General features: G+C 46.0%; 1 protein-coding gene across 4 annotated transcripts in view; it reads right to left on the reverse strand.

The window, feature by feature from the left end:
* Nucleotides 1–14,153, reverse strand: part of NEO1 (neogenin 1) — a 167,300-nt gene that overhangs the window by 92,985 nt on the left and 60,162 nt on the right. For all 4 annotated transcript variants that reach the window (XM_082290457.1, XM_082290456.1, XM_082290458.1 and 1 more), the window contains exons 3-4: nucleotides 5,102–5,377; nucleotides 1,401–1,554 (exon numbers count right to left, since the gene is read on the reverse strand). In XM_082290457.1, coding sequence (XP_082146583.1) covers nucleotides 1,401–1,554; nucleotides 5,102–5,377 — 430 coding nt within the window. The remainder of the gene's footprint in view (nucleotides 1–1,400; nucleotides 1,555–5,101; nucleotides 5,378–14,153) is intronic.

Here is a 14,153-nt window from a genome sequence, read left to right on the forward strand (position 1 = left end):
TTTGAAGATCAAGTATATTTACCAATGTTATGCCCCAACCCCCCAGAACAATTTCTCTCTCTGAATTTTGAGAAAAAGAAAATACCTGTGAAACCCTAAGAAGTTATCATGGCAACCTCATGGAATGAGGGAAGTGAATTCCTAAGGGAATTAATAGCACTGTATTCAGGGGTGGGAAAATCTGGGCTTTCTGTCTCAAAAATCAAGAAAATAAAAGGAGAGCTTTAACCTCCCTGTGCCCTGAATGTGCCACAACCTAGAGAAGGATGGGGCGGCAAAACTTCCTAAAGATGTGATGTGACATCACTTTACAGACAAGAAAAACAAATTCAGATCTTACCAGGCACATTTATTCTGCCATTTCATCCCATTTGACTGTGCTGCTCTAATGAGTCTGTACCAGCCTTCGTAGGGGAGTGATTTCTGACATTTATAAAAACCCCTGAATTTAAATCATGTGCCTTCAGACTGACACCAGCACCACGTCTCAGGGGCACGAGGCTCTTTGTCATTTCCCACAGCAGCCTCCCAACAAAGACGGTTCAGATTACAAGCCCCTGGATTCTTTTAATTTAAGAGTTGCCAAAAAAGAGATATATTATATCCCTGGTGCTGCAGAGACTTGTGCATTGCTCTGGCTGCTTTCTGTGTCAGCCACGCCACAATTTACCTCCTTGTTCCATGATTAACTTGGCTCCCCATTAATCTCACTGCTGACTTTGAGGGACATGGAAAACATTCAACTATCTGTTTGTAATCCTGCTTCTAGGAAGTACGTTCATTACGTGGACTAAAATGGCCTTGATGAGATTTGTTCTGCTTTTTTAATACAGATTTTCCTACCGCATTATTCTGACTATGCCAGCAATGACAATGTGTAAGTTTTCACTCTATGCATTTTCTGAAAGCCCACTGACTTTTTGCCATCATGCCTACCATTTCAATGTTCTATTTTAATGAGAAAATGCGTCATTTCTCTTTAAACACTTATTCTTCAATTCCTGTGGGACACTGACACAGAGGGACATTTTCACTGCAGAAAGAATGAGGGCAGGGCTTCACACTCAGAATACCCCAAGTCGTCCTCCTTCTCCTGCAGTGTCCTTATTCACTTAATTGCTGCTTCTATCCCAGTGCCAATCTAAAAGTAATCTATTCTTAATAACCTCCCTGCTTCAGACAAGATTTCTTGGTTTCAAACGGCTGCAAAGTGTTCCAAAGAGCGTTCCAAAGTCTCCTGAACAACATCCCTTGTCCCAACACTGAGCCTTGGAGCCCTCCAGCATTTGGGATCAGTCTCTGAGTTTCAAGCCCAAAGGAAGGTGTGCACTAATCCCAAATCCTGACCTCAGCTGGATTCCTGCCAGGAGACAAGGACAGGGCTGTCAGCCATTACTCACCCATCTGTGGGAAGCTCCTCCTCATTCCATGTCCACCTGATGAGGGGAGGTGGGAATCCTGCAGCAACACAGGGGAACACCGCGCTCTGCCCCGGCAGCCGGGTGAGGGACGAGGGCGGCTTCAGCAGCGCCAGGCTCTGCGGCTCCTCTGCATCTGCAAGCGGCACATGGCACCAGGTGCAATGTCAGAAGATGGTCATGTTAAAAACCACCAAAAACCCCCTGAATCAAAATCCAACCGGCCAAAGAAAATCACAAAGGAAACCTCTAATTCCTTTCCTGCCCCTCCGTAGGATTCCATCCCCACCTCACCCACAGCCTCTCCCAGCCTCATTACCATTTCCTCCAGAAATGCAAACTGATTCCCCACTTTTGGGATTCTCACTTTCCCAACTCCCTGGGAAACTATTCCAGCTCAAAACTACAGCCCTGAAACTGGAACTTCCACTAGGTACTAGAGGTTTAGGAAAGAAAGGGACAGGTTTGAGTTTGTCCAGCCAGCCTTGGGCTTCATCAGGGAGCTGCCTGAGGAAGTGCTTTTACATGCTGGAAAATGAAATTATTGCAGGAGAGGTTCATCCCAAGTAAAATAAAACAACCAAGGAAGGTGCATGCTGAAGTAACACAGAACAAAATGCCCCACCATGGCTTTCCATCCTGATGAAAATGGAATCCTCTGAAGTAGTTTTGCATTGAATTAGGCTGGAGAGGGCTTTGTTCCTTTTTCCCTCACCTTAAGAAGAAGCACAAGCCAAGTGCATGTTTACTCTGTCCCTACCACCGTGTGTACCCTCTGACTGTGCCCTGCACCATACCCAGAGGCAATGAGCTCCACAGAGCAGCTGCAGCTGGGGCTGAGCCCCCCCTGCTCACCCTGCACTAATTCCCAGCACTCTGAGGGGTGTTTGGAGGTGTTACGGCAGCAAAGCTCCACAGCCGAACAAGCCCTCAAACTATTTCTGCCACCTAAAATGAGGACAGAGTATTCTGTACCTACTCCTGCTCCCCTGAATGAAGCACTTTCTGTGTCTCATCACACACATATTTGGCTGCTCTCTCACTTGGGCCCGAGGTGATACGCTCAGGGATTTCTGGAAGTTGTTGTTTTGGTGTTCTTCAGCTCAAACCGCTAAAAATAATACCCAGTGTTCACAGCACTGAGCTCAGGGCACACACAAGCCCCAAGGCACAACACGAGGAGGTGCCAGGACACTTGGGGGAAGCAGAACAGGTGGAAATCCCATGTGGGAGTTGGCGCAGGCAGAGGCAGCCAAGCTCTGAGCAGTGCTGGATCAGCCAGCCCCATCCCTGCGGCTCTGCCCACATTCCTGGCAGGAACTGCTCTGCCTGCCCTGCTGTGCATGGCAGGGATAATGCAGTGACAGGGACCTGGAGCAGCACGTGCAGCCAGCCAGGCTGCAAAGCAGGGACACAACATCCCCAGGCAACCATCCTTACATAGAGAGGAGCCGGGATGATTCCCTGGAAACATGACTCCGACTGCTCCAAGCTCCCAGTAGGGAGTTCAGCTCACAGGTAAATGGAAACTGGATCCAAAAATTAAGTGACATTTTTCCCTTGCACTCCCATGTTTGAAGGCACCTGCTGCGAAGTGGCAGAGCTCAGAAATGCATCCTCCTGCTCAGTGGCAGCCCGGTATCAGACAAAGCAGAACATTTAAGCAGCAGAACGCTGTCTGTGGATGCAAATCCCTGGGATGCAGGAGTGTGCTGGGTGTGTTTCAAAGCCTGGGAAGCAGTGGTGGGTTTGCTGTCAGCCACACATCAGATAACCATTTAAAAGGGGAATAAACTGAATAAAGAACAGATTAATTCAAATCCTTCTTTCAAACACATCTCGGGCAAAACAATCAATTATGGGGCCGCTCAAGACTAAGGGAGCTTTCCCTTCAACAGCTTAATCCCACTTTTTAAAAAAAGCCTGCTGGGAGGGATTTTACCAAACTTCACTATCAATACTTTGGGATTCATGACCGAGCAAAGAAACAGCATCTTTTGAATTCCCTAACACAGCTCTATTTCATTACCTTCTGCAAAGCATTACAAAAGCAAGGAAACTACAGCTGATGCCAAAAGAATTCAAAAGATCAGTGTAAGATAGAAGTTTATCAAGAAATCTTCAGTTTCCAAAAAAATCAGCAATATCCTCAGCATTTGAAGGGCTGCAGAAAGATGAAGGCAATCCCAACTACAGGAATTCAATCAAGCATCTTTTCCAAAAGTGCTTTTCTTCAAATCCTGTATCCTTAGTTGGAGAAGAGACAAGGCTTTGGAGAGGCTAAAGAACTGAACAGAACAAAGGCCTACTTTACGCATGATTCATTTCCAACATCCCAATTCCAAAAGAGAGCTGCCATTGTAAAAATTGGGGTAGTTTGCAGAATAATTTAGTATTTTAAGTAGAGAAGGGCTGTAGTCACAAGAAACAGAACTACTCCTTGAAAGGGACCCCTGAAGGTGCCCCCACCTGCCTCAAGTCCACCAGCTGCCCACACCAGGTCAGGCCAACCATGACATTGTCCAGCCTAACCCTGAGATCTAACCCTGAGCAACTCCCTCCTGCAGCTCTCCAAGAGCAACAACTGAATGAGAATTCCAACATGGAGACTAATCCAGAAGAGACAGCTCTGGTAACAATTAAGGAACCTCGTATGAAACACAGCCTGTATTTCCCTAGTTTGGGAAAGCATGACCCACATTCCTGTCCTATTTTTGGTCACTTTTCAAACTTTTGTGTTAGAACAGCTGGTGACACAACAGTGTCACTGGGAACAGAACACACTGAATGTGCCAACAGTTTACATCAGCACTGGACTTCTGTTCTAACAAAAATACCTCAACATTTCAGCACAACAGGCAAAGCTGAACGTTCCAAAATAAAACGTCACCCCCCTCTGGGGGTTGGAGACTTCTCAAAAGGTCCCACTGCTTAGAACCAGAATTTTCTGAATACTGGGACAATTAAAAGCACCTCAGCTTAGGCATACCAGGAGCGAGGGACTAAGCATCAATTTCTTTGCGAAGCTTCCATAGGGTTTGAGACATGGGATTCAATCTGAGAAACTCAGAAATCCCCAAACTTTTATACTCCCAGAAATAGTCAATTTCCTCTTTGTATCATGTCACAATGGAAGTATTACTGGATTTTTTTTTAAATAAGTCTTTCCCCAAAATGCCTTAAAAGCTGAACCATTAAATATGGGAAGGAAGCCTGTGAGTGTCTCCAGCCTGTCTCCAGCCACTGTGAAGAGCTCAGCTGCTGCAGACAAAGACCCTGCATTGGAGACTTCCCCAAAGGTCCCAATGTTTAGACAGTCAGAACTTCCTGAATACGGGAAGAATTAAAAGCACCTCAGCTTAAGCATCCCAAGAGCCAGGAGGTAAGCACCAGTTTTTTGGGGAAACTTCCACATGGCTTGAAACATGGGATTCAACCTGAAAAAATGTAGACATCCCCAAACATTTACACCCAAAGAAACACTTGGTTCCCCTTTTGTATCACATCACAACGGAAGTGTATTACTGGTGGCTTTTAAACATTTTTTCCCCAAAATGCCTTAAAAGCTGAACCATTAAATACAGGAAGGCAGCCCCTGAGTGTCTCCAGCCTGTCTCCACCCCTGAAGAGCTCAGGGCCCGGAGCCCCAGAATCAGCTGAGCGCAGAGAGCAGCAGTGGGTACCTGGCAGGACTTTGAGCTCGGCCTCGTCGCTGTACTTGGGGGTGCCCCCGCCGTCAAGGGCGCAGCGGTAGAGCCCCGCGTCCGTGTCCGAGGCGTTGGTGATGAGCAGGGCCCCGCTGGGCAGCTGCAGCACGCGCCGGTCCGGGGCCAGCGCCTGGCGGTCGCGCTCCCAGCGCAGCAGCGGCGCCAGCTCCGCCGTCACCTCGCAGGCCAGCACCGCGCTGCCGCCTCTGTGCACTGAGCTGGGCTCCGGCTGGCTCGTGAACCTGGGCAGACCTGCAAGAAAACCGAAACAACAACAACTCTCAGATGTTCTGAAGATGATGCCAAAGCTTGGAAATGCAAGTCAAGATTCATGAATGTTGTTTTTTAAACATTAAGCTGCTCTCCAACTCTTTAAAAACCTTAACCTTTAAGTAATCACAGAATCCCAGACTGGTTTGGGTTGGAAGGGCCCTTAAAGCTCATCCAGTTCCACTCCCTGCACAGGCAGGGACACCTTCCACTAGCCCAGGTTGCTCCGAGCCCCATCCAACCTAGCCTGGAACACTTCCAGGGATGGGGCAGCCACAGCTTCTACAATGCAGCCTACACAACACCTTCATTTACCACCTCCAGCTACAAAAGCCTCTGTACAGTGCACAAGGTAAATACTGAGATAAATATTATTGAGAGAAATATTTGCACATGGCCATTCTCAGTGTGGCCGAGACCTGAGTTTCTCCAGGGCACACCACAGAGCTGAGCTGGCAGCACTGCACAACTCCAGTGTCACCTTTTCCATAGAAATGCTCTCCAGAAACACCCAGAGCCCACTTAATGGCGTAACAGTTGGGCTGGGCAGTTGTGGGAAGAGGCTGGGGACACAGCTGGAGCTGGTTCCATGGAGCCGCAGCTGAGGCAGCCGGTGAAGCTGGGGGCACATCCATGAAGCACATCCAAGGCAGGGAAAACCATGGGATAGCAGTGAGGAAAGCGTGAGGCACCGCCCTGGAGCAGGCAGGTCAGAGGAGGGGGAGCGAGAGCAGGAAGGGCAGCTTTGTTGTTGCCCTGGGGAGACCAGGGTAGAGCATGAGGCTGAAGAATTGGGAATCAAGGCAGGGAGTTGAGCCTGGAGAGTGGGGAGAGGGCAGGCAGAGGTGCTTTAGTTTGGTTTTGTTTTCTTACCACTCAAATTACTTTAGTTGTCAAGAAATTAAATTAATTTTCCCCACGTCAAGGCTGTTCTGCCATTACAGTAACTGGGAGTGGTCCCATCTTGACTCAGTAACTTTAATCTTATTTCCTCTCCATCCTTCTGAGGAGCAGAGTGAAGGCACAGCTGGATGGGCAGCCAGCCACAGCCACCCTATCCCAAGTATTTTGCACAGGGAAATGATCAAATCTGCCACAGTTCAACCCACTGTTTTTACAAGTCTCATTTCATACCTATCACGGATGCACCCGGAATGTACCAGTAGAAGGACCAATCCTTCAGGAAAGCCAGACTGAATCCTAACAGAGGAGATTCCTAACAGATGAATCACTTCTGCCCTGTCAAGTTCCTTCCACAACCCTGTACAGTTCATCTCCAGCTGTTACATATTTTCTCCTCTGTCAGGATCCTACCTGGGGACTCCTTCCATAACTTCATTCCTCCAAGAAACCTTCTGTTTCTAGTTTCCCCTCCCAGTGCACTTCCAACCAACTTGTAATCCTTTGATCTTGACCTTGTTTTGGTATTATTTTGCATCTTTGATATTTATCCACCAGTCCCTCCAAGGTATTCATAGGAACAAAAAAAAATCCAGTTTCTTTCTTTCAACTTTCCTTCTGCTTAATGAAGCTACAACCTTTAGTTTCTCTCCCTCATTCCCCTAACATCCTATTCACCTTTAAAGATACAGAACGACAGGAGAATTTGGGAAGGAAGGGACCCGGCCAGAGCAGAGTCAGCTGCAAGATCAGAGCTGGTTACTTAGGGATTTGTCCAGTCAGACCTCAAAAATCCCCAAGGGTGGAGACTGCACAACTCTTGGGCAACCTGTTCTACCTCATGGAGCAGAACTCCCTCCTTAAACCCAGTCAGAACCTCCTCTGCTCCAACTGATCCCCAACGCCTCCTGCTCTCCCACCAAGCACCCCTGGCAGAACAACAAACCCAAGTGCCTAGAGTAACTTCAGATCACAAACATCCACGGAATTATTACAAAACTGCTTCTCTTTCTATCGACAAAACCTTCCCAAAAGATGGAACCATCTCAGTGGCTCTGCACAATCAATCCTAGAACCCAAGTAACCTTTTCCTCTCCTGAATCACCCACCCCTCTGCCTCAGCACAATCCCAAGGTATCTCTGCACCTGCCACTGTGCTCAGAAGTTCCATCATTAGCCAGTCTGGAGCATTATTTAATTCTTCCTGTGAGACCATGGAGGCCATAGCAAGGGTAACAAGGTCTCCTCGTTTGCCACACTCACTAATTCAGCAGGCAAATAGGTTGTTCTTACAGCTGATGAGGCTGTTAACCTTGAGCCTCTGAACTCCAGTCTCTGAGGCACCTGTCCTTTCTGAAAATCTCCTTGACAGAACCCATTAAATGTTCATAATTACCTCTGATTCTTATCTCTCTCGATATCCTCATTTATTAAGAGCCCTACATATTAGGCCAGTTCTTTCTACAGCCTGGGAGGGAATCCTGGGTCTCCTCCTTCAGCCAGGTGACCCCATAACTTTTGTTTCCACCTCACCTGTTGCCATCTCTTTGCTCCCAGCAACTACCACTGGTACAGCCCCACTCTGGCAACTTGACTGAAGCCCTGCAAATTCTCACATACAGCTCAAATATGCTTTCATTTAAATCCCTTACAAGTACTGTTAATTTCCTGGACAAGACAGACCTTGTGCCTTCTGTTGTGTGCAGGTGCTCCATTGAGGTTAAATAAGCCTTATTCAAGATGGTTTCATTACTCACTAGAAATGAAATTACAGTTCATTTTCCAAGTCACCTCAAATGCCACTAAAACCTGTATTTCGTCATAGTCCTGTGTGGTTTTAAAATATACATTTTAACCTAGCCTATAATTTTGTCCTAAAGAGTAATTTTCTCTTATTCTACAATTATTGGCAATTTGCACTGCTTAAAAGCCTCCATTGTGGAGGAGGACCCTTTGCTTTAGCCAACGAACAACCACAAACCAATCATGATGCATTACAAAAAAAGCACTCCAAATCCAGGCCTTAATTACCATTAATTCGGAGACCTGTTTATAAATCCAGAAGCAGGTCCCAGAGTGCTGGCACACCTCCTGCAGCAGTGAGCCATTAGAAAATACCCTTTCATCTCCCAGCCCAGAACCCTTCCATTACAGAGCTGCTCTTTCTCTCTCCAAAATACCAATTATCAACTTCTAAGCCAGTATTCCCTGAACTTTCTAGAATCATTTTTAAATGCATTACCATGTAAGCCAATTCAGTCTAGTTAAACTACAAACACTTTTAAAACCATTTTTAAAGTTAACTTTTTTAGAAGTTGATACTTTTTTCTCAGTGGTTTGTATTTCCCAAACACTTCAATCAAGCAGGCTGAGCAAGAAGTTCTAATGATGAGTAGAATCCCAGGATGGTTTGGGTTGGAAGGGACCTTAAAGTCCATCCAGTGCCACCCCTGCCATGGGCAGGGACACCTTCCACTGTCCCAGGGTGCTCCAAGCCCTGTCCAGCCTGGCCGTGGGCACTGCCAGGGATGGAAGATACAATTCCTAATGAGGAAGCAGCCCCCACCCCTCATCCATGTGTTGCAGGGCAATCAGTTGAAGACATCAGCCCATCTTTTGGTAAATGAATGTCGTGATAAATGACACTTTGGGCTTCTGACATTAAAGACAATTTTTTCATGTTTGTACACACATTAATCATTCTGTGGCAGCACAAATACATTAGGTATCGATTTTAGGACACCAAAGGAAAATACTACTGACCTAGCAAGAATGCAGGTTAATAAACTCAATTTAGGAAGGATGATTTTCCATTTGGAATGTTCTCTAAACACAGTCAGGAGAACACATAAGTAACAGTGCACTCACATGCATATAACAAGGATTAGATGCATCCCAAACTCCTCATTTCTGCTAGGACAATGCAAATGGCAGAGAAAGGGGGAAAGTCAATTCTGTCCCTCTTTTCTCCTTCCCTTTTGTCTCTCCCTTCCCCTCATCCAAGCCCAGAGCAATGGTAGGAATGTGAATGAACAATCTATTAATGCAAATGCGGTGCATTCAATCAGCATTCCCAGTCTCAGCGTTACTGAGATTTGTGGCCCATTGTCTCCATTTCTGAAAAAGATGTGCCTAGAAGAGCAATAATTCCCATGCTCCTGGAAAACACAGATGGTTAAAATTCTGGCTGTAGTCTCCTACCCTCAATGGAGCCAGTATTTCATCTCCTGGAGTCTGCAGAATCAGGGAATTCACTGCCCTGAGCCAGATGCCAATCTAGCTCAGCAGCCTCCCTGTGACTGCAGCCAGTGCCAATCACTTCCAAGGAGACTGAAAGGAAAAAAACCTTCATTATCAACCATTACTAACTAACTGGCTCATCTGAATGTAGTAAGTCCAGAGTCACACCTGTCTCTGCTCTGCAGCCTGCCAGCACCGCTGCCAACGCTGTCCTGTTGAAGGTGGATGCTATTGCCATAGACACGTTTAATCCCCACAGAGTCCTACCAACCTTTTGGGACCCATCTCACCAAACTAACACTGCAAAAGGAAAGTGAGCAAAGAGAACCATCTCCTCGTCTCTAGGGAAGAGAAAGCTGTGGAGGAATCCCCTTTTCCTGCTGTGCCAGGGCTGTACCTTTACGAGTGGTCACAAGCCTCTGTGAGTGTTTTCCTCACGTCTCCACTCTGTTGCCTCTGCTCTGACTGGAATTTAAGATAACACTTAGTACAAGCAATAAACTGCTCTAAACATACACACATCACATGTTTGTGCAATTAACATTTTCCCAAAGCTGCTTTCAGGCTTTCTGGTGACATCTCGATGTGCTCAGCAAATGTTTTCCATTTTTTCCCCCGTTTCTATTGCAATATGGAAAACGTAAAGCACAGGAGCAGCTGGCAGGTTTTCCATCCTCCTCCCTCCTGGATACCATCTGTGAAAAGCCTTTGCTGCCCAGAGTTAACTTTTACTCAAGTTTCTCCTAACTTACCCAACTCTAAACTAACTTCAGCAGCACCAGCTCCAAACGTTCCACCCTACAGCTTCCACTCTCAATCTGAAATTCATCCAGCTGGTCTGTGAATGATCCCACAAACTGCTCACAATTTTCAGGCACTTGAATTTTCCCTCATTCCTGTCTGCCTGGTCAAATTTGAACTCGTGACAGATCCATAACTACGACTCCTTTCCCCAAACAGCCTCTTGGGAAGTGTGGAGATTTCAGCACCACGAGGAGGTACTGGAGAATGGGAACATGATCCCCTATTGTCAGGACAGCTCCAACATCTGCTACCCTTCAGCAACGCAGCAGATCACAAAGATGCCACCTATTTTGTTAGTGCATCAGCTCCTCACCCCAACCCTGCTAAAAAATTAATAAGTCCAGCCATCTGTGGACACTTCATTAAATTATCACAGCTCCTTCTCTCCAACATTATTCAGCATCATTTGTTGGAGTGGCAGAGGTGTGAAACGGCTTAAAATACACTCCTGTTAATGAGACATATTTCATGGATCTCACTGGCAAATGGAGCAGACTTTGTAATTACAAACACTCCTGGAGAACACAAGTCCAGCACCACCTGAATTAGGATAAGGCCAGATGCTCCCAGTCCTTGCTACAAACACCAAGCAGCACATCATTCTCCCCCCTTGCTTTAGGCAAACCAGACAGGAGAGAATGCAACCAAAAATCCAGGCAGGAGACAGCTCCTCTGGGAAGAGGATTTTTACAAGGATTGTAACACGGAGAGAAGAAAACCTACCAAATGTCCTTGGCTGGCTAAACTGAAATGGGAAGTATGAGGGATACAGAACACAAATGAGAAATGTCAGAGCATAACCAGAATCCTGACTTAGTTAAACACAGCCGTGACAGCATGGACAGCATGGCACGTGCTGATTAAAACCAGCGTCCCTTGGCCAGAAGGAAGGGAGAGGATGTCACTGGACACATCAGGAACACACACACACACAGGTACTGTACACACACAGCAACACACAGAGTGACCTGGTGACACCTCAGAGCTGTTCTGAACAAACAACTGAACTCCAGATCTCCCAAGGCCCCTTCCAAGCTCAATTATCCGATGACATGGGGAAGGTACACAAAAAACCTTAGTGAGAAATAGCAAAATATTGCACAAAATATTGTCCAGCCTGGCCTTGGACACTGCCAGGGATCCAGGGGCAGCCACAGCTTCTCTGGGCACCCTGTACCAGGGCCTCTCCACCCTCACAGCCAGGAATAATTTCTCCCTTATATCTACTACACATCCAAAAATTTTAAAGGGTGTTTGGACAAGGAAAACACATCAGCGGAATATGATGTTCTACCTGGCAAAACAAGGAAATCCAAATTCTAGTCAGGTGATATGAAGAAGAGATCAATGAATTATTCCAGGAATGATATGGGAACAACAAAAATGATTGAAGGAAGATCTTCAGAAATACAGAGGTCACTGCTGACAACCACAACTACAAGAAAAGCAGTGGGGGTGAGGTGGGGATGTCAGTCCATGGCACATGGTCAGGCTGAGGAAGTGTTGCAAGGAATAGCACAGAAATACAGAAGAAATGGATCTGCTGATGGAGGAGATGAAACAGTACCATGAAAATTGGAGACAGGAACTGCAGTTCAAGGGCCAAGCAACACAAACACTCCAGCAGCAGCAGCAGCAAAAGCTGCAGCAGCCACAATGAATCTGATCTCCACAGACACCAAGAAACAGCTAAAACAACATTCTAATGCCAGAAAAAATGAATTGAGGGCATGCAAACCATGCAGTCATTTATTTGCTACTGTTGAAGATCATTCTAATAGCAAGGCCAATGAAACCCCTGTGGGATTTCAAGAGAAGCCCTAAAGATAAGGCACGCAGATTGCCTCATCATTTAAGGAACTTCAGGTCTTCATCAATAGACTGCCTAAAAATAAGAACCCTATGGGCTCACAATTACTCTTTCTAAAACAAAATCGAGAGCCATAACAAAAGAAGAATAAGATCCGAAGGTTGTGGTGAAAGAAAAGAGCTTGACAGGTTAAATAATTTTAGTTCCAGGCAAGGCTATCAATTACGGAAGCTCGTGTGAACAAGCTATTCAAAGAAGATTAATGCGCAGAGAGGACTGTCAGGATAAATTTATCACGAAACGGGAAGAAAGGAAAGATCTGAAAAACTTTTGCAGGCAACTCTATAGACAGTGACAAAGACAGCTGGTACCTGACAAGAGGCATTTAGAGACAGGAAATAACCAACAATCTCACTGCTAACTCCTCGGGATGTGTGAATAGCAAAGAAAGGCCGCAAAACCAGGGTGCTTGAAGGCTGACACAACAGCAGACAAACACACGGCACAGAGAACTTCTACAGACACAAACATGCCGCTCAAAGAGATGTCTGGAGACAACACGGTGCGTGGCAGGATAAAGGCAAACACTAACAGCCGTATCACTGCAAATTATCCAACACAAGCACAGCTCAGTGCCAGGGCAGCACAGCTCAGGTGGGATCAGCACACCACTGACCCCTCCAGCAGCTGCTGGCCACGAACCTCAGAGTAATCAGCAACAGATTTTTAGAGGTCTCTCCAGGACAGAGCCTTTCTTTGCCTAATTTTTACTCTGTTGAATTTGAGAGCAGAGTGACAGTGCATCTAAGCCAGGGCTGACTTCAGAAGTTACAGAAGGAAAAGCAACACCTTTACAGAAACATAAATTATCTAGAGACATTTCCTCACGGTGCCCCCAAATCAGGGTTTCTATTTGCAAATGAATAGGGCTTGGAGAGTTTTTTAGAACTTTTAACATCTTTATTTCCAGTGTATTTATGTGAATGGTGAGACATACCCTGTGCTTTTAAGAATGTTACCAAGAACTAGCCTCACTGAAATCAACCCTAGCAAATGTCATAAATTAATTTTTCCTTATTCAAAATCATTTTCCTCCATTTTGTTTCCTTTTCAGGGTCATCAAACTTCATCTTGAATTTTTGTTCTGGAAAAAAGAAAGCATTAATCAGAGACACCCTTGTGCCTTGATACTTCTTGCCCTTGCTGCTTCCGCGTCACCTTTTGCTTGGGGCAATAGTACAGGTTCTGATCATTTTCAAAAAGCAATATTCAGTCAATCAGAAACCTGAACAGTGCCAGCACACAGAGCCTTCACTGCACACTAATAAAGCTGAAATCTCTTGCTGAGTGCACACTGGAGCAGGCAGGGAGTGAAGAACACAGGCTGCAGATGTAACCATCACTCTGCTGACAGCTCGGGATTCCGAGCAAGCTCTGCGCAAACTTGTCAAACAGAATTACACAGGGATTGCTGGTGCTGACATGCAGAGAAGAAAGAGGGAAAAATCTGATCTGAGTCAAAATATTCACAAATGAGAATCCAATCTAAACAAAGTTCAGCCAAGTTTGTTTAGGAGTGTTAATGCACCATCAGTATGGTGTCACTTTGTCCCTACCTCACCATCCGGACTCCCCCCGCAGCCGAGCATCAGCCCAAGAGATTTCAGGGATTTGGCTCCCAGCTCCCTTCCACAGAATTCCTGTTTCTCCACAGATTAACTCCATCACCTGCCATATTTTCAAAGGCAAAGGTCAAGATGGAATGTACACTGCAAAGAGCTCCCACGTCCTACGATTTACAGTACATTTATATTATTCTGAAGTACACGAACATAACATTGCTCATGAACTAAATGCACAAAGGTTATTCCCCTTGCCAGTTACAAGACTTGCACTGCACTGGACTTGAATTTCACTCTAGAAAACACACAAGTTTTTTTCTGAGCAGTGCTATTACATCATTACTAAAGCAGGAAGCTCAGGCACGAGAGCCACACATCTCCC

Source organism: Coloeus monedula (genome assembly GCF_965178545.1).
Source record: "Coloeus monedula genome assembly, chromosome: 14".
Taxonomy (NCBI): Eukaryota; Metazoa; Chordata; class Aves; order Passeriformes; family Corvidae; genus Coloeus; species Coloeus monedula.